The following is a 20,521-nucleotide window of genomic DNA, read 5'->3' as shown; positions in this document are numbered from 1 at the left end:
TGACCCTAAAGAAGCATAGGTGGACCCATATCATAAAAGTTACAAAACTTTACTGAATAAATCAGAAGATATGGGAAAATATACCATGTTTCTATAAAGTCTAAATATCATAAAAGTGTCAGTTCTCCCAGATTAATTTGTAGATCTCATGTAATACTCATCAAAGACTCAACAAGGTTTTCCAGGAGTAGAATTTTAAATAATTTTTAACCTCATAATACATACACACATAAATTGTTAAGAGACATTTTTTTAAAGAGAGTATAACCATGGCTTTCATAGAGACATAAAATAAACATATCAAAGATTTTATTTAGCTATTAGAGGGAATCAATATAATATCAATTCAAAGGAGAATTCAAAGTACCACACATATATAGGCAGGTAAGTGTTGAAATGAACTTAGAAATAGGTGCAAAATGGGTCAATAATCAATTGCCTTACACCGAACACACCAATTTGCATTTTTAAGGACAAATATCATTTGTGATATTATCAGTTTTTTACAACTTACAGAGTTGTAAACTAGCTCAAAAGCAATGCGAAATAACCCAGAAGGCTAGGCTGGATGCTTAGTAATCTTTTTCATCTTCCTTTTCTTTTTTTGTTGCTTGTTTGCCCATTTCAAAATCTTTCACAATTTTCTAGCAACAAATGCAAAATAAAACAAGAGTTTTTTTAATGTTAAAGTCTACTGTTGGGCTTTACGATCTTAAAAAGTTGAAATCAACCTGAAAGGCCATCAGATAAGTAGATGGTTAAATAAATTACAGTAAATTCATGTTCTAAAATACAATGCAATCCTTTAAACTCATGTTTTCAAAGAACATTTAATGACATGGGAAATGCTAACCATAAAGTGTTAGGTGAAAAAAGCAGGCTAAAAACTATGTAGTGAATTTGGTCTTAATTTGAAGAAAAATATATATAAAATGAAAAAAAAATCGGCAGAGAAAAATACATCAAAACAATAGATATTTCCATGGAACAAAATTACAGGATTTTTTTTTCTCCTTATTTTTACTCTTCCCTTTCTTCTCACCTTTTATTGCATCTCCTCTTCCCTTGAGACTTCTTTGAAGATACATCTATTTGCCAAACCTTATGATATAGAAAAAATAGATATTAACTCATATGGCAGCTAGCCAAGTAGGGCAAAGTCATTATCTATTACTGATTCTTCCACCACTGGGTTTGTGACTGCCCTGAAGTGGAAAGAAGCCCCTGCTTTTCTGACTGGGGGTGAATCCTTAAAATCCTGCACTTTAATGAAATCCCAGTTGGCCACCATGGACCTGGGCTCAGCCAGCTCCCCGTTGTGTCACTGTTGTTTACTTGGGCGAGGACTGGTGATGTTCTCTGGTGGTGTCTTCATACACCATCATAAAATGATTGTGTTTTCTTCCTTCCACAGAACCTAAAGGACCTGGTGGTGGTGGCGGCGGCGGCTTTGGTGGAGGAGGTGGCAGCGGTGGTGGTGGTGGCGGCAGTGGCAGTTTTGGAGGGGGTGGACCACCCGGTTTGGGAGGACTGTTCCAGGCTGGAATGCCAAAGTTGAGATCCACAGCCAATAGGGAGAATGGTAAGAAGAGTTTCCTTCTGTCTTAGGAACTGAAGACAAGGCGGAGTCTGGTGGTTTTGAGGCCTGGCACCTCCTCCAAGGCACTGCACCCTTTAAAACATTTTAGATTTCTTGAAATGTTAACACTGTTTTATAAGAGGGACTCTATTTAGCATCTTTTTTTTTTTTAAAATCAGGATCAGACAGCTCCATCCAGCTATTAAATGTTTGCCCAATGTCCTTGGGGTAACTTGTACTTTTCTAAAGGGTGAGATAGAGTAGGAAGAAAAGGAAGGAGCAAATGGACCTTGCCACCCCTGGAAACTGCCTGGTGCCTTGGCAGATTCAGCTTTCTTTGTGAGATAGTCTGACCCAGCTGTCTAGTATAGTAAATACTTGTGAGTCTCTTGTCAAACACATGGTGGAGCATGTCACATGGAATAGAATTACATATCTCACTAAATCTAAAAAAGGTGTTTTGTATGACAGACATTTGGCAATTGGGGGCCAGTGATTCTAAGTATTCTCTGCAGAAAGCCATGGAAAGGAGTCCTACAGGACTGTTTGTGAACATGATGGCAGAGAAAAGTTGAACCTGGTCATGCCTAAATGAAAAACCTCACGAAGTGCATGAGGCTCTCTCCCCTGACTGTGACAGTAGCTCAAGAAACTTTATCATGAAACTTTATTTTTTAATGTTTATTGTGTTAGAAGAATTTTATTTCTAATTCTATGGTCTTTTAAAATGTCCACTGGGAAAGTATAAAATTCTCATATTCATATGAAGATAAAGTTACTGAATCCTCAGGGATTATTTAGCTCTGACTGTTTTAACTTTGGATGGTCAAAAATCTAGGAAGAGACTTAATAATATGAGGGATCCTATCTTGCCAGATCTGCATTTAAATTTAAATTTATTTATTTATTTAAAACCAAAAGGATCTGAGGCAGCTGACAAATGCATATGTTCAGTACTTTAACAATAGGTGGAGAAATTCAGGCAAAAGGCAACAGGAAATGAAATGATAAAATGCATATGGAATTTAAGTTAGCACACAAAATGGTGTACCAGAAGTATACGCGTTCATAGTATAGCATCCACCTACTAGATCCTGTCTGTGTAATGTATATGTGGATAGTTGCTGTACCTTTAATCCGAACTTGGAAGATATAACATCACAAGTGGATGACATAGAAATATACTGCACAGTCAAGTAACTTACAGCTTTTTCTAGTACTAACGTCAAAATAAAAAATTCTCTCTAGAGTTCACGTTACTCCACTGTATAAATCCAGCCAAATGTCTCTCATTGTGCCCTGGATAAAATCTAAATTCCTTCTGGCCTACAAGGCTCTTTATGACCTGGCCCCTGCTGGCTACTCAGGCTACATTTCATAGGGTTCTCCTCCATGCTCACTGTGCCCCAGGCACGTAAACCTTGATCTTGTAACCCGAAGCTCATTTCCACCTTAGGGCCTTTGCACTTGCTGGCCCTCAGACTAAAGCACGTCTTTTCCTCCTCTTTCAATGGTTGGCCTCAGCTTAAATGTCATACCCTCAGAAGAGCCATCCACACCCACCCCAGCTATCCTGGCCTCTCTGGGCACTCTTCATTGACCCTATTTTGGTTTCTTTTTAGTACTTACAATGATCTGAAAGTGTTTGTATGTTTCCTGGTTTATTGTTTATCTTCCCCACTAGAATGTAAACTACAAGAGAGCTGGATCTTTTCTATTTTGTTTACTCCTCCATCTCGAAGAACATCTAGAATGGCTGATACATAGTATAGCAGGTACTCAATAAATACTTGGTACATTAATTAGCTCATGGTTGAACTAGTTTTCAAGCTAAGCATTTTTTGAGAATTAGCTTGGGTTCTAAGAGATTCTGGGGTGGTGGTTTCAGTTTTTCCCTAACTTTGATTCCTCTTTAGTTCTTCCCTTTGTTGAACCAAAGCAACTGAATATTAAGTGTGTAGTAGGATTGTTCCGTCCTGTCAGTATTGATGTGGAAGCTGAGCTTAGTAGGGAGAAAAGTTGTATAGCTGCCTACTTGTTTGCAGATCAAGAGCATCCACTGATGTCAACTCTTTCACTTAAACTTTGACAGTTTCTTTTTCCTTTGACAGTTTCTTATTTCAATTATAACTCTTCCATTATATTTTTTCATCTTCTCTTGGAAATTTCTCTTCAAAGGGACTAGGTAAGCCCTCCCATATATAAAGTTATATTGGGATAACTAATTTCTTCACCTAAGATGGCTAAGTTATTTTTCAAACCTGAGAGGTGCAGGGCGAGGGGACAGAGAGGGTGACCCGGAGAAGAGAAAATCATTAGCAGAACTCTCATGTGCCAGTGCCATCCTGTTCTTGCCCTCTGGTAATGAACAGGGATCTCTCCAGAACTTACCAACTTCATCCTGGTTCTTGTCCATACATAATGCCAAGAGATCTCTCCAGAATCACTTTGGAAGCTCGTGGGTTGTAGAATCTGGGACTAGAAGAGAAACAGAGAGCTGTGATCTACTCCTCCGTCTCCAGAAAGGACCACACGAAACCTAATTCCTAGAAATAATAGTTACCTATACTTTATAGCATCCAAGAGAGGACTTCCAGTAGCTGGCAATATACTCTAGTTCTCTGATTTCCTTTGAGGCTCCTAATTTTCTGATTTTTCCCCCTTGTTCTTCAGATTCTGGAGGAAGCCGACCCCCAATTTTGCCACCAGGAGGAAGAGCCACGGCTGCCAAACCTTTCTCACCCCCAAGTGGCCCAGGGAGGTTCCCTGTGCCTTCTCCGGGCCTCAGAAGCGGACACCTGGAGCCTCAGAGGAACCGAATGCCTCCCCCTAGGCCCGACGTGGGCGCAAAGCCTGATAACATTCCCCCTCCGGTACCCAACACGCCAAGACCCATTCAGTCGAGTCTGCACAACCGGGGGTCCCCCCCAGTGCCCGGGGCCCCCAGGCAGCCCAGCCCTGGGCCGACTCCCCCGCCTTTCCCCGGAAACCGAGGTGCTGCTTTCGGAGGAGGCTCCGTACGTCAGACCCCCTCAGGCTCCTCCTCGCCTTTCTCCAACAGGCCGCCCCTACCCCCCACGCCGAGCCGGGCCTTGGAGGACAAACCCCCTCCTCCGCCCCCTCCGGTGGGCAGCCGGCCCTCCATCCACAGGGAGGCCGCCCCGCCGCCGCCCCCTCAGAACAGCAAGCCGCCGGTGCCCTCCACCCCGCGGCCGCCCGCCGCCTCGCAGGCCCCGCCGCCGCCGCCGCCGCCCAGCAGGCCGGGCCCTCCCCCGCTGCCCCCGGGCTCCGCTGGTGGCGACGAAATCCCGAGGCTTCCGCAGCGCAATTTGTCCCTCTCGTCTTCGTCGTCCGCGCCTCCCTTGCCCTCACCAGGACGGTCGGGCCCTCTTCCTCCCCCGCCCAGTGAGAGACCCCCTCCTCCGGTGAGGGACCCGCCGGGAAGATCAGGTATGGCAGGGCGTGCGGTGGGCCGTCCCCCTACATCCCCGCCGGCCCCGGAGTCACCAGTGACGTGAATCGAGTCCACCGAAGCTTTAAGGGAACTCTGAGGCTGCTTTGATCTTTTAAATGACACATAAGTCCTAAGATTTCCTCTTGACCTCACGTGAACCTCAGAGGAGAGAGGGACCAGTTTTTCTGTCCATGTTTCAGAGGTGAGGAGACTGAGTAACCAATAAGGTTAAAAGATCCCTAGCCACGTTAATAAAGAAGAGGCTAGAACTTTCACCATCCATCTCATCACTCCACTCCTCTGTGTCCCTGAAGTGAACTTTTGCTGTCTCAACTGGGAACTAAATTTCCCATCTCCTGCAGGAGGGCCCATTATTCCAACCAGAAAGGCAGTTATTTAGGGCTAGTGAATGTCTCCGGTACTTCTCTTTTCATCAGTCATGCTTTGAGGCGACTTCCCTGCTGGTTTAAGACACATAGTAGAGTCCATCTTGCTGTTTGTTCACATCTCTGGCCCATAGATTCCCTCAGCGAATCAGATAAAGGTATAAGGCCTTTCCATAAAAAAGCTCATAACCATAAGCTCAAATTTTGCCTGCTGTTTCATGGATTGAAGGACCTGTTGGAGCCCATCTGTGCCCCAACTCAGGGCTGAGCAATGTGGGTCTAAGGAAGAACTTTCAGAGTTCTTCCTGTGAAATGAAACGTAAGGAGCTTGTACTCTCTCTCCTACTTGTATTAGGCGCTTTTTCGGGTTTTTTTTTTTTTTTTTTTTTGGTTGTTGATGGATTCTGAAGAACTCTCTACTTTTCAAGTTTAACCTTATCATACATACAAGATGTCTGGAAATGGGGTATTTTTTGATGTATGAAAAGCTAACTGACCTTTGACCCTGTGACTTCAGGAACCTAATGAACACCATTTTTAAAACCAGTAGTCCTCAAACTTGATCACATACTGAATCACCTGGGGAGCTTTAAAGGCCGCAGTGCCTGGGTCCCTATCCCAAGGCTTCTGGTTTCACTGGTCTGGGTTGCAGACTGGGCTGCAGACTGGGCATCAGGATAATTAGAAGCTCCCCAGTGACTGTAATGTGTGGCAAAGTTTGAGAACCACTCCTTCAAATGGCTTTGCCAGGGAGAGTCAGCTACAAATATAAAAAGTTACCAGTCAGTTCAATGCAATCCCCTAGACATTGTGGCATGTCATCAAGTATTCTTAAATAAAAACAAGTAGTCAGATGAATGAAATGCAACATTTTCTTCTTATCCAACAGCTGTGGATTTTCCCCCAAAGTGGCTGAGGAGCTGTCTGCATGGCTCTACCAAATGTATGAATCAACAGATTAACTATTCCCCCAAACAGGACAGGCAGTGACATATAGTTAAAATGGTCGTTGTTTCTGACAGTACATAAGTCACACTTGTTTATTATAGAAAATACAGAAAAGTATAAAGAAAAAAAATCACTTACAATCTTTTCACCACCACCATCCAGATATAACATTGTTTATATATACCCTTTCAGTCTTTTAAAAATTCATATATATACATGTTCACAAAATCAGTATCACATTACATATACTGTTGGCAATTTGGTTTTTATTTAACAATATCTCATTAAAATTTTCTGATATGATTATTCTTTTACAACCTGACTTTTCCTGGTTGCTTAACATTAAATCCTACAAAAGTACCTTGGCTTATTTATAAGTCACTTGGTCATACAGGCCATCTCTAGAGATTTGCTGTTGCAGATAATGGAGGGATACAGCCCTTCAGCTAGATATCTACGCACATCTCTATGCATTTCCTTTGAATGAATTCCTAGAATTGGAATTTCTAAGTCAATGGATGTACATAGTAAACTACGGATTTCATAGATACTGCCAAATTGGCCACTAGAAAATTCCTACCAATTTACAGTTCCACAAGGAACATGTGAGAGGTCATCAAGGGCCATCTGTATTTTGAGAGGTGGCTTGGCTTCATTACTAGGGGAGTGCTCTAGAAGTTGACAGATTTGGAGTCAAATCCTACTCTTCCACTTATTAGCATCCTGACTTGGGGCTCTTTAACCTTCCAACACTTCTGAGACCTTGCCTGCTGTCCCTGTACTCCTCAGGGTTGTTGTAAGAATTAAATGAGACAAGTGTGTATAATGGTTAGCTTATTTCGCTGCACGGAGCAGCATTCAGTAAATGATCATTTTTATTACCATGCCACCAACAGGAAACAGAAGTCTGTTTTCTATTATGTTTGCGTAGGTTTGGAGCAGGGGGCTAGAGGGTGAGAGAGTTCAGAACATGAACAGTTACTTTGAAAGAGAGCAAGTGATCAGGTTACATAGTATTGGAGGTCTAGTTGGCAGTTAGTGACAGTTACGTGGTGGTACAACCACTGACGTTAGGCCCACAGCATGTGAGCCACTTCTTCCTCTGATAAATCTACTCATACTGACCGGGACTCCAGCAATCAGAAGCAGATGGGGCAATAAATAAACCCAACCAGCTGAGGTACAAAAGACTCCTTGAGAGACGAACCAGGGCTGGACATGCTTCCCACCTGCATCAAGGATCTGAGCAAAGACTTCTAGGAAGGGATATCTTGGATGGGTTGTTGAGATCCTCTAGTTGGATTCTGAATCTGTAGTTACTAAGAGGTATTTATAACACCATAAGATATACATAAAATACATAAAATGTCAGCATCTTGCTAGTGGAGCGCACTGCTGAAGATCAGGGGTAATTACTAAGGCCATTTTGATTTGTATGAGAAATGCTCAGGTTCTTTTTTTCTTTTTAATGTATTCATAATCCAAATAGCCTCTGCATTTGGAGGATGGGGAAAGCAAGATATGTTCCTTTGTACTATCAAAAAGAATAATTTACTTCAATTTTCTAAGAACTTAAGCTTTTCTGATTATATCACACTACTGCATTTTTTTATGAAATGGTTCCAAATACTTATATAGGATTCTTTATTTTGCTTTTTTACTAATTATTTCTGGCAACAGTGCTGTGAGAAAGGTGCTCTTTTGTAGACAGGAAATCAAGTTCCATAGGATAACCAGTTTGCTCGGGCCCAGGATCCTGCACCAGCATTTATAAGCAGGCACATCAATTAGCTGTTTGTTTGTGCTAATCTGCCTCCCCAATGAGGAGGAACCAAGAAGGAACTCCTGCTGGTCTCAGGATGGCTGATATTTGGGTTCTTGATCCTGCTTCTGCCTGGAAATAGATCATCTGCACCACAGAAACATGCTTGTATAATTAGCAATAATACTATGCATTTAAAGAACTTAGTCCCTCTGAAGACCTAAAATAACTTCATAACTATCTTATTCTTTTTAAAAATTCTTTTTTAAAAAAGCATTTACTTAATAAGTATGTCACAGTGATTAGTTCAATACCTATTTAAAAGGAATTTAAATTTTTTTTAAAGTATACAGTCAGTATAAATAGATGATTACCTGTTCTCAACTGTATCATCTCCAATGTCAATACTAATGCAATGCAAAGCCAAGCAGCCATTTAGCTATCAGTGTGCACTTGATCCAATGTGTGTACATCTGTACCTTTCTGTGTTTATATGTGCCTTCTCGTTTCTTGGCTAACTCTCCTAGGAAGTCTCCACCATTTCTCTGTATTCTCTAGTAAAAGGGCATGTCTCCAGCAGGCGCTCATTAACTGCATGTTGATGATGACTGTGATAACAGTAATGTAGGATATAAGCTACAGCACTAAACCTCATTTTTCTTTTGCTCCAGGTCCTCTCCCACCACCTCCTCCAATAAACAGAAATGGCAGCACGTCTCGGGCCCTGCCTGCCACCCCTCAGTTGCCGTCCAGGAGTGGAATAGATAGTCCCCGAGGTGGGCCCCGGCCTCCTCTTCCTCCTGACAGGCCTGGTGCTGGGGCGCCTCCCCCACCTCCACCATCCACAATTAGAAATGGCTTCCAAGACTCTTCATGTGAAGGTGCGGTATGGTCCCAGCCCCTTGGAAACATGCAAGCTATATGACAGGACAACAACTGAATCGCAGATGTTTGCGTTTGTTGTTTGTATTAACATTTCTTGTTTGTATGACCCTCACTGTTAATCATACTGCACACCACTAATCTATCTAACCATTCCAGGGCCCACCATGATTTCAAATGAAAAATAGTAGTCTCCCTTCCTCCACTCCCCCAAAAAGCAGATCATTTTTCCCTGTTCCTTGTTTGAGTCTCATTTTGGTTAATTTTCCAGAGATTCCAGAATTCTGAAAAGAACCATTTTTATAGTTTACTTTCTTATTACCTACTTTTCTGAAGAGTTTGCTGTAGGTAAGAGCTCAGTGGCTTGCAGATTTAACTGGCTTATCTCTGCCATTGTTGTCAGAATGTCCTAGTTATTCCTTCCACTGGTGGAGGAATAATTAAGAAAGGTGTCCCAAATCTTAGCTTCCAGCTCCTGAGAGGGACTGGCTGAGTCCTAGTCACTCCAATTAAGATCACTTGGATCTGTCTTTGGTTTGATTTGCAGAGCACTCTGTTTTATCAGCGTGCTCATCAGTAACATTTGTCGCACTGTCAGCTTCTCTCTAAACTTCTGGGCATAAAACTAGAAGTGATCTCTGCAGTTCTCTCTGTATTTCATTCTGCGCCCTTCAGTACATAAATCTTCAGAGCAGGTTGTCTGTTACTGAAGGTACTGTTTGTTTCTCTCTCCCAGATGAGTGGGAAAGCAGATTCTACTTCCATCCCATTTCGGATTTGCCACCTCCAGAGCCATATGTACCAACAACCAAAAGTTATCCCAGTAAACTGGCAAGAAATGAAAGCCGGAGTGAGTATTTCTACAAGGGCTTTGGGTGGCTTCATACTTGAGAGCCTGAATTATACACAGCTGAGGGGTTTTATAGGAAATCCAGGCCGCTTGCCTGGAGTGAAGAGATTTCAGAGAAATCACTCCTGAATTTGGAGCTATCTGAATTCTAGTACACTCCCCTTCTACACTCAGTGAAGGAAATGGAAACATCCAGAATACGTATGAGAAATTATTATCTTAATGTGTCATTTTAAGCTCAAAATACCTTTAGTTTGCTTGTACATTTTATTATTTTGCTTGTTTGGACAATGTTTCCCCATTTTGATCTTCCTAAGATGGTACAATTAGAGAAATCTTCTATTCCTACTAGTTTTGAGACTAGCAAATGTCTTGTTAATTAATTAGAACAAAACTCACTGTAACTGCTTTGATCTTTTTAATTACAGCTTTACAGAGCATCACATGAAAATTTTAAGTAACCCATAATCTCTCCACATAACAGATATTTTCATTTTACCAAGTTATCTTCTAATTTTTATCTGTCTAATTCTGATTAATTTATATCGTTATAATTATAGAGTATGGGTTTTTTTGGTGGTGAGGTTTATATAACATTGCTGAGTAAACACTTCCCTATTTTATCACATAGTTTTTATTTTATAGGATTCTATCAAGTCAGCATATGATAATTTAGTTTGCCATTATTGGACGTTTGGATTGTTTCTGGGTTTTCTGCTTGTAGATGTAATGCTACCATAAAGAAGTGAATCACTTTTCCCCCAGTAGGGGGCAAAATGTGAAGAGGAGGAAATAGAAAAACTGATATTTCACAACAGTAAATGTATAGAACTAAGAAAGAATTAGCACAAAATGTATATGTATCACTGATGAGGCTCGGTCTTGTAACAGCCTTAGGTTCAGAACCAAACTCCCAAGCCAGAGAGGTGTGGAGAAGAAGTGTTTGAGCATGTCAGACCACTGTCACGATGTCCCTAGCCACGTCCTCACTCCCTAGCAGAGTTCCTTCACATACTCTGAGCCTACGGACTCTTTCTCACCACACAAGTCTTGATTTTTGGCTGGTTAGTTCCCACCTTTAGAGCAGATTAATACCGGCTGAAGTTAAGGTTGGTTGGAAGCAAAATCACTGACTTCAGGGAGAAGAGATAGATGGCAGTCTTGGGTCAAAGGAGGAGCCAGGGACACAGAGTTGTGCTAGGTATGACAGCACTGGACAATACCAGATGTTTCTGTAGGAGTATTAAGAACAAGTAAAATTGTGCTTTGTGCTGCTGTTGAAGAATTAGAAAATATTTCCCTGAAAAAAAAAATGCCAGAAGTAAACAATAATCACTGCTTGAAAGGAAAAGTTTAATTCCTAGAAAAACTTATTTATGTGAAATACAGCATTCTAGACGGTGCCTAATAAAAGAGGCATAACTGTGATAAAGTTATCATACAGGAGTTGGTGGTTGAAATTTTTTGGTGAAAAGTAAGTCTTCACATGGGACTGATATCCTTGCGTTCTCTCTCTGCCCCTCGACCCTCTCTGTGCTATTTGTATGGTTAAGTCAGTAACAGGACCATCCTTCCCAACCTCTCTAGATTTTGAATTTAATAGCAGAACACATTCCCTCCCCCAGCCTCCTGCCTGTAAGACTGTCTGCAACCTGAGGACTGAACTGTGTCCTGCTCACTGTTGTGTCTTCTTCAAGTGGCACAGAGCTTAAAATATACTAGGCATTTAAAAATATTTCTTAAATCGGTGAATTAATTTCCACTGCCCCCCAAAATGGTTTTGTAGATTTTAAAAATATTTCTAGCATTAGGCATCTTTAACATTTTATAATGATAATGGTTAAAATACAATGGAGTGGTCTTATTTTGTTCCTGTACCCAGACAACCCTGAACAGTGCCACTTAATTGCAGCTTTGCACAAGGCTGCTAACCATTTGTGGTGTGTCAGTTGATAGTCAAGACTCCATGACATATGGCTGGTTTACATCCAGATGTAAACCGGGTGCATGTCCAAGAAAAGATTTGGTTGGGATGAAAAAAGGAAGAGGCAAAGTAACAAGACTGCCAGTATTTTCCTCTTAACTCCTCCCCTTGCTCAGAGATGTGTTCTATCTCGGAAATCCCTTAGTGGGCTACTTTGGTCAGGGAAGCGGCTGCCTGCTGAGGAATCTGTCAGTGCCAGCCCTCCTGAGTCTCAGAGCAGTGGCCATGGCAGACCTACTCGATTGACACTTGACACAAGCCCCTGGTAGACCTGCTTGTGGCATCTGAGCACCTGGCTTCATTTCGACCTGTTAGATCCTCAAAAGATGGGCATGAGACAAATGAATTTTAAAATTATGAATGGATTTTAAACCTGGCTATGGTGTGCTGATAGCTCACCAATACACATAGTTTTTAAAAGAACATGTGTTTATCAACAGAGTGAAGAGAAAAACCTATGAAATGAGATAAAATATTTGCAAATTATATATCTGATAAAAGATTAGTATCTAGAATATATAAAGAATTCCTATGATTCAACAACTAAACAAATAACCCAATTTTTAAATGAGTTGAATACTCAAATAGACATTTCTCAGAAGAAGATATACAGATGGCCAATAAGGACATGAAAATATGTTTGACATCACTGATCATTAGGAAAATGCAAACAAAACTACAGTGAAATACCACTTTATACCTATTAGGATAGCTGTTATCGAAAAAAGCATTGTTTAGAAATTAGAAGATACCCAAATGCCCAACAAAAGGGGATTGATTAGATAAGTAAACTATAGTAGACTTATATAATAGAACACAATGTATCATTAATACATTTGTAAAGAGTAGTGACTTTGAAAAGTGTTGAAATGGACAATGTATGATCCTATTTTTGGAAGAAAAAAGAACTGTTTATATACAGAAAATAAATGGAAAATGTACACATTATGTTATTGGTTATCTCTGGTGGGACAAGCATTGGTGAAGTTTTGCTTTGCTTATCTACATATTTTCTCTATCTATAATAACCAGATACTATGTTTGTGATGAGAAAACAGTAATTTTTTAAAAACTTTCTTAACTTTGCACAAGTACTCAGTAGCCAGTGGTGGGTCATCTTCTCTCGTAAAGTTTGTTCAGATCCTTACTTGATTCTTCCCTCCATTTCTCATGCACATGTGCTAGTTATTTATAGCCTTGGTCATGGTGGGGGCAGGAAGGTGTAGTGGGTACTTTTGCAATCATCCTTGAATTTTTACAGTGAGAACATAAACTTTCTAACTAAAATCTATGTTTTGTCTATTTTTTTCATCAAGGTGGATCCAACCGAAGAGAAAGGGGTGCCCCACCCCTTCCTCCCATCCCGAGGTGATCCTCACCTGCTCTTCTCCACCCAAGCCCAAGAGCTTATTCTGTTGTTGCTGTCCAAGAGGCGCACAGCCTCCTCCCCTTGTCTTCCCTAGTCCCCTGCACACTGGCATTGGGGAAGAAGGGAAGTGACATGGGAATACGTGTGTGCAGGGTAGGAATGCAGTAAAGAAATGCACCTCGCTTTTTATATTGTGTACATTCTCAAAGCTCTCGCTTGCTTTAGCTATAGCCTGCTGGTGTTGGCTTCTTGGGGGTCTATAGGCTTTTGTAGCAAGTAGGCAGAAATAAATTGTGTCCCAACTTTGAACAAACCAAATTCAAACATTCACTGCTTATTTGCTACAGACTACAATATTAAAGTTCCTGAGAGCTGTTTGCTTCCATGCCTTTTTTGCATGCTTGGCCTCCTGTCTGTTTCCCTGAACCACAGACCACCTAAGCAAATTGCTCACGTAAAATGTTTGCGGTTACAGGATGTCCAGTCCTTGGCGGTCTGAGGTAAGCTCTAGGACAGAGCTGTCCAATAGAAATATAATGTGAGCCACATACACAATTTATAAATTTCTAGCAGCCACATTGAAAAAGGAAAAGAAATAGGTGAAATTAATTTTAATATATTTTATTTAACCCTAACATCCAAAATATCATTTCAACCTGCAATCAATATAACATTTTTAACGAAATATTTTACATTCTTTTTTTTTTTTGGTACTAAGTCTTCAAAATCCAGTGTGTATTTTACACTTAGAACACATTTCCATTCGGGCTTATCACATTTCAAGTGCTCAGTAGCTACATGTGGTTGGTGGTTACCATATTGGACAGCGCAGGTCTAGAAGATAGAGGCTAGTGCAAAAACTTCTTGTTTAAAAACCAAAAAAGGCAAGTTAAGCTTTAGCAATTCAAGAGGTAACTAAAAATAAAGTTAGGACCCAACACCTTGTTTGGCAGCTTGACCTAGGATTTTGCTGCCTTATTTTCCCCTCTTCCCTTGAAATCTGTATACAAGTGTTGCTTCACAGTACCAAGGTCAGGTTTTAATAGGCTTTACAGCCAAGTGGAATAAAAGCCATTGGAAAGAGACTGAAAGCCATTCGGGCTCTGGGGCTCAGAACCAGCTGCTCTGAGCTCACCTCTCGGTTGGCCTCCTGCCATATGCATTTGAAGTGACTTCATTCCTCTCTAGCCCATATTGTTCCTTAGGGCGGAGAAGCTCATAGGCTCCATAGTTGTGGGGGGAAGTCAGGGGAAGGTAGCAAACCAGATACGTGGAAGAAGGGAGCAGATTTGAGTTGATGGGCAAAAACGCTAAAAATCTAAATCTGATGCTTATGAGGTAGAGAGAAAGAGATTGCTGCTGGAAATGGGAGGGAATTTGTTTTGAATCTGCCTGGGAGAATCATTTGCCTTGGAGCTATGCAAAAAATAAAGCTCCCCCAAAGGACCATAGTGGTGAGCCAGCCTTGCCTTTTTTGTATGATTTTGTTTACAAAACCTTATTGGGACTTTTAAATCTAGCTATAGAGTTAGAAAAAAAGATTTCCATTTAGATGTTTTATATGGTTGATTATGTTTAAAATTACCATTACTTATTTTTTAAAAGCACATGGCTATATATGTATATGTATATCTACCTAAACTTTGTATCATGGTTTCTGTGTATTCAAGTATTACTGGTAGGCGCTAACAAGAATCAGTCCAAAGAAAATTTTGCAAGAAGCATTCCTATTTATAGAATAATTGTTTCATTTATATAAAAGCAGAAGAACTTAGAGTTCTAATAAATGGGATGTCTAATAAATTATGAAGTTGCCCATTTGAATATATTGTATTTTTATAACTTTCCTTGCCACACTCCTAGGCTTATTATTACTACATTAGAGAATGTGGGTTTTTTTCCCCTCTCTCCCCTACCCTTTGTGTTTCATACATTCACTTGGTGCCCTTTACACAAAGAGAATCAAGAAATAAAAAGGTGTAACAAGCTTGGCAAAGTATTTAAAAATTTTTTAATCTCTAATATTTTGGCAATATAGCAGCATCATTTTATTTTGAATTCTTTGATTGGGTATCAATAATTGATAAAAACCCCTACGATAAAATAAAGCCTAGTGACCCACTTCAGAAAAGAGAGAGTTGGGCTTTCCCAGCAAATATGGCAGAGTATAGTCTAGCCTGAAGAAAATGGGTCTGAATTTTTGTAAGGTTTAGTAAGAATGGCCAATTTCTTTGTATATTCCAACTTTGCAGGTGCCATCCTAAGTTTGAAACAGGGTCACAGCTCAAAGTTGCTGTTCATCCAGGATAGAGGTGTTTTAGAATGCATTTTTAAAGTGAATATTCCATTAATACATGTACATCCTTTTTTTTGAAAGTTAGAAACCTAATCACATCCAAAACTGTGAGTAAGTTGTATGCTAAAATCAACTGTGGCATATCACAAAAATTAATATTTTCTTTCCTGAAACCAGAGCTTACATGTTTTCTTCCCCATAAAAACTTCAGACAAATGTATTCAAGATGCAATACAGTATTTTAATATTCACATATCACTTTTTATTGAAATGTATTACAGTATTAAAATTCAGTGTTCAGTATTTATTTCAATATGCATTTTACTTAGTAAAAACCAAGAAAAATGTTTAATCCAATGGTGCCTTACTTGGTGATATGAAAGAACTTGACTTTTTATGTCTAAGTAGCAGATTATTTGCGTATTTGTAAAAACTGTTAGGCCTTTACATTTTAACTTGTAATACCAATTTTGTTATTTTATTAGCAGAAATGTGATGACTGTTAAAGTGCCCAAAAATTTTTGGCATGAAATTGATTTTCCCTGTTTATAGTCAGGGACTGTAAAGGAAGAAAATGTTTTTCATACCACTGCACTATGTAAACATGCACATTTTGGTACTTATGTCATCAGGATGGTTTAAATGGTGGGATAGGGTCTACCCTAGACATCTGTGTCTTTTGAAAGTTAGCCAGACAATAAATAAGAGCAGAACGGTAAGAGTGTCAACTGGTGGTTTTTATTCTAAGTATCATCTGTGTAAATATAAATGAAAAAGCAAGTGTCTGTTTTCTGCTTTATACTCTGGTAAAGAAAGACAAATTAAAAAAAAAAAAAAAAAGAAGAAGGAGGTCCATGGAATAAGTAAGTATTCTTTCTTGTTTTTCCTGAGAACTTGCATCGTAGTCAAAATCTGTTGTCAGTTTACTTGAGGCAAATGCTTCTACTCTGAGGTAAAAGATGGATGGTGGAAGCAAAGGAAGACATAATTTACAAAGATTATGACTGACACTGATAAATATAGGAAAGGTCAGTGGGAATTTAGGAGGCCTGATACTTTTAAAAAATTATCTGCTCTGTATGTGTGTGTATACATATCTTAATATAGTAGAATGGTTAAGAGATTAGGAAGACCTGCTTTCATCTCTTCCTTGGAAGTCACTTAATTACTCTGTGCCTCAGTTTCCTTATCTAGAACGTGAGAGACTATCTTATAGTATTAATAAGTGCATTAAATGAGATAATGCACTCAGCACTTAGCCTGACTTATTCTAAGCACTCAATTTAAGTGGTAACCACTATTAGTAGAAACAAATGTTTATATAATGACCTCAAATTAACTGGAACCAAGTTAACCAGAAGGGGATTAACTAGTGTACCTTTAAAGGAAAGAGACAATGGCAGAAAAAAATCTGTATCAGAAATGCAAAACAAACTCTAGACAGAGGTCACTTTGTGTGCTATTAGTCCGTTATAGCTCACAGGCCTGGAAAATGAAAATCCCTGTTGCTTCAGTAATCAAAGAAATTATGAGATTCAACTTGAAATCATAGAAATTAAGACTTGGGAAGAATGTCATATATAGGGCAGTCTTAGAATTTACGATCCACAGTGGAACACTTTAGAAAAGTGGAAGGGGGTACTAGTAATAGTTGCCTTGGTACAACAGGTATATATCAGGGCTTCCCTGGCAAACTGGGCTATGTGGTCACCCCACTCAGATGTCATCGACTCCAACCCTCCAATCTTAGAGATGGGTAATTCAAGACCCCAAATCACATACTACTGAGGGACAAGCAGTATGCCTGTGCCATACCACACCCCCTTCTTTAGAATCCTTCCTACCTCTAGCTAAAGTCTGTTTCATGTGTCTTTCACATTTGCTGGCAAGAAAAGGTCAAATGCCAAGTTAGAGAGTCAGAGAATGGACCCTGGACACATAAACCTGGACCTGAATCCCAGCTCTGCCACTTGCTCCCCTTAAAGCCACTGACAAGTTACTTAAGCCCTGAACTCTAATTTCCTCCACTGCAAAATGGTTACAAAGCTTAAATAAATATACAAACATCAGCAAAATATCTGGCGTATGTCAGGCACTCAGTAAAAGTTCATTCCATTTCCTAATCCTTTTGCTGTTAAACTTAGGCCATATTTAGGGGAGAAGTTACAATTCATTCAAAAGAGTCTGCTAAAATTTAATCACAGAATTCTTAAGAATAAAAAATGCTTTCAAAACTGGCCTCATTTATTCAAATTAGAATCATTCATTTGGCTCATTCATTCAGTAAATTTTTATTGAGCACTTACAGCTTCACCACAATCAAACCAATGTCCCCACCACAACTCAAATGATCTCTGAATGGCAGTGTAGAGGCCAGCACCCCTATTTCCACAAGGCATGGGTCCTACTTCAGTCACCCAAGGAACAGAGAGGGCTTTCTATTAAAGAGGGAAGGGAATATTTTATTTCTCCCCTTTAAGTAATTATCTGGTTTCTTTTCTCCTTAAGCTCCGTGGGCGAATTACATTGATTTTTTTTTTTAAACTACAGGAAAATTGGAAAAGAGAAAAGGACTTTATTTAGAAAGTTTTGATGGCCAATCAATGATTTTTTTTGTTTGTTTGCTTTTGATTAATTTGAAAAGTCAACTCAAGGATTCCCAGTTCCCTAAGGAACCCAATTAACTGAAGGCTTCCTAGATGCATAATTTAGAGTGGCCCCTTCTCTGCTCCCTTCCCTACAGCCCTGTTTCCCTCCACTCTGAGCACTTGGCACTGAATGTCTATCTCTGGAGCTACATTTAGCACATACATGTTTCTCTTAATGGTAAATGTTCTGAATGTCCTGTTCATCAACATTCTATCACAAATTCCTTTGTCTTAAAATGCTGCTTCCAGTATTACAGAGGCACATTTATAGGAAGCTAATCAAACTCCAGCTTTGAGACTTTCACTTGCAAGGATCCCTTCTGATTAAGTATTCACTTTTGTATCATATTTATATATTTACTATTTAATTTAATTTTATACATTAAATATTATACTATAAATGTTTAAATTTATGATTTTATGTTATTTTTTTAAAAAACAGAGCACCCTAAAACTGTCTAAAGCTTCAGGCCCCACAAAACCTGGATTTGTCCTTGCATTATTGCCCTCCCCAGCTTCTGATGCAGAACTTTAATAAACTGGGTATCTTGAAAACTTTCTTAAGCCACTAGCTTTCCATAAAAGTGACATGGGACTCCCAGACAAATATGAGACAGCAAGTGTTTGCCTCCTCTGTACTCATAGAGTGGCCTGTAGATATTTCTAAAATAATTCAGTCATTGCACTGCCCACATTGTATTAGAGTCAGTTAAAGGCCCACAATGTGACCCATCTAGGAATAAATGTTCAACCTTTGAGATGCCTGGGAAATAAGTCTGGATGTTATTGGACACTGAGCTCAAATTTAACTTAAATCTTGACCAGGAATGCCTGTTGGAACACCTAGAATACCGACCATGGATCTAACACAAATGCGTTTTAGTCATGAGGAACTCCCATCCTTTTCCTGTTTTCCGTCTTTCTTATTAGCAAGGTAGTAAGTTAAAGGTTGCCTGTCAAAAACGCTATCTATTTCAGATAGGTCACTGAAACAAATAGCAGCAGATAATTTAGATAACCCTAATGCTTTACAGAGCTATTGTATTCCCTGAGATTCATTTTTACATTTATTCATTCAAATCATCAATACCGATTAAGTAACTACAATTTATTAAGCATTGGAAACACAGAGGTGTGCATTATACAATAGGAAGTAATAGTCTTAGAACCAAGGGTGCAAGTTTAAATTCTAGATCCAACAAGAACTTCAGCCAGTAGGCACAACCTCACTCTACCACTGGTTCTGGAATGCTCCTCACCATCAACACAGGCTGTTTGGGTGGCTGTGTGCGTAAAAGGGAAATTCCCCCTTGGTGCTTGCTGCTTAGGCTTACTCTTGGAGCAAAGGCATGGACAGGTCCCAAATGAGGCCACCATGGAAAAAATGGAAAAACATATCTAACACAGTAGCGTAAACATGCTAAGTTTATACCATCAAGACACTCTTCCTAATTTACTTATCTAGATGACAACACTTACATGTTGTCCTTATTTTTCATATAACTACCATCAATTATCACCTACTATGTACTACAAGTTGTGCTAAGGTCTTTGCAAATATTGCATATGTTATTATTAATCTTTGTGACTTTAAACTGTGGTGAAATTGAGACTGAGTGGATTAGAAATCTGCCTGCAGCCACATCCCGAATTCAAACTCAAGGCTGAGTAAGTTCATTTCAGCGGGGATTCATACTATCATTGTCAACTTTTACTTTGCCAGTTTTTTAAAATACTGATATTTTGTAAAGGCAAGGACATTTTAACAAGCCAAAACAAGGGAAGACCTAGTCTTAGAATACATGACAGACTCAAATGGACATCCAGACCCCACTCACTCCTTGTCACACTGTGGCACTGGATCTAGGATGGCCAGCACCTGGGAAAAGACATGACATAGGGATTCAGAGGCAGCTCAGGGTGTAGCCCATGTGGGCGGCAGCCGCCAAGGTTAGTCCTCAAACCAAGTCAAAGCAGTGTCCCAGAAACAGCCCAGTCTTCTGATGGCAGTGAGCCTGTCTGGATTTTCTGCAACTGCCTCACTGCACACCCAAGCTGAGCAAACAGTCTGGCCCCACTCTTTCCACAGCACACTACATCTGGGGTGGTTAAGACCAGGGAAAAGATGCGACCATGGGCTGCATGTGAGCAGAGTTGCAGACTCCTACACAGGCAATGCATCAGACCTCTGTAAGCTCACAAGCCCCATTTGCTTCAACACTCTCCAATTTTGGGCAAAGGTCCCAGCGCAGGAAGAAGGAAACACACACTTAAAGGGAACAGAGCCAGCTCAAGCCCAGTCCTCAGGGCTTCCACTCCAGCAACTAGGGATCAGACCCCACCCCTGACAGAATGATGACAAC

At 40.0% G+C, this 20,521-nt stretch overlaps 1 protein-coding gene across 3 annotated transcripts in view; it reads left to right on the top strand.

Moving 5' to 3' along the window:
* The window catches only part of WIPF1 (WAS/WASL interacting protein family member 1), a 117,200-nt gene extending 100,969 nt beyond the window's left edge, over positions 1-16,231 (top strand). For 2 of the 3 annotated variants that reach the window (XM_032479717.1, XM_032479719.1), the window contains exons 4-8: positions 1,415-1,582; positions 4,253-5,029; positions 8,801-9,010; positions 9,748-9,861; positions 13,162-16,229. In XM_032479717.1, the coding sequence (XP_032335608.1) occupies positions 1,415-1,582; positions 4,253-5,029; positions 8,801-9,010; positions 9,748-9,861; positions 13,162-13,217 (1,325 nt within the window). In that variant the 3' untranslated portion in view covers positions 13,218-16,229. Of the gene's footprint in view, positions 1-1,414; positions 1,583-4,252; positions 5,030-8,800; positions 9,011-9,747; positions 9,862-13,161 lie in introns of all 3 variants that reach the window. The other variant, XM_032479718.1, reaches the window with a different exon arrangement.
* Positions 16,232-20,521: the final 4,290 nt, after the last annotated feature.

The sequence above is a fragment of the Camelus ferus genome, chromosome 5 (genome assembly GCF_009834535.1).
Source record: "Camelus ferus isolate YT-003-E chromosome 5, BCGSAC_Cfer_1.0, whole genome shotgun sequence".
Taxonomy (NCBI): domain Eukaryota; kingdom Metazoa; phylum Chordata; class Mammalia; order Artiodactyla; family Camelidae; genus Camelus; species Camelus ferus.
The sequence above is the reverse complement of the archived record's forward strand: the minus strand, read 5'-3'. Positions and strand labels throughout refer to the sequence as shown.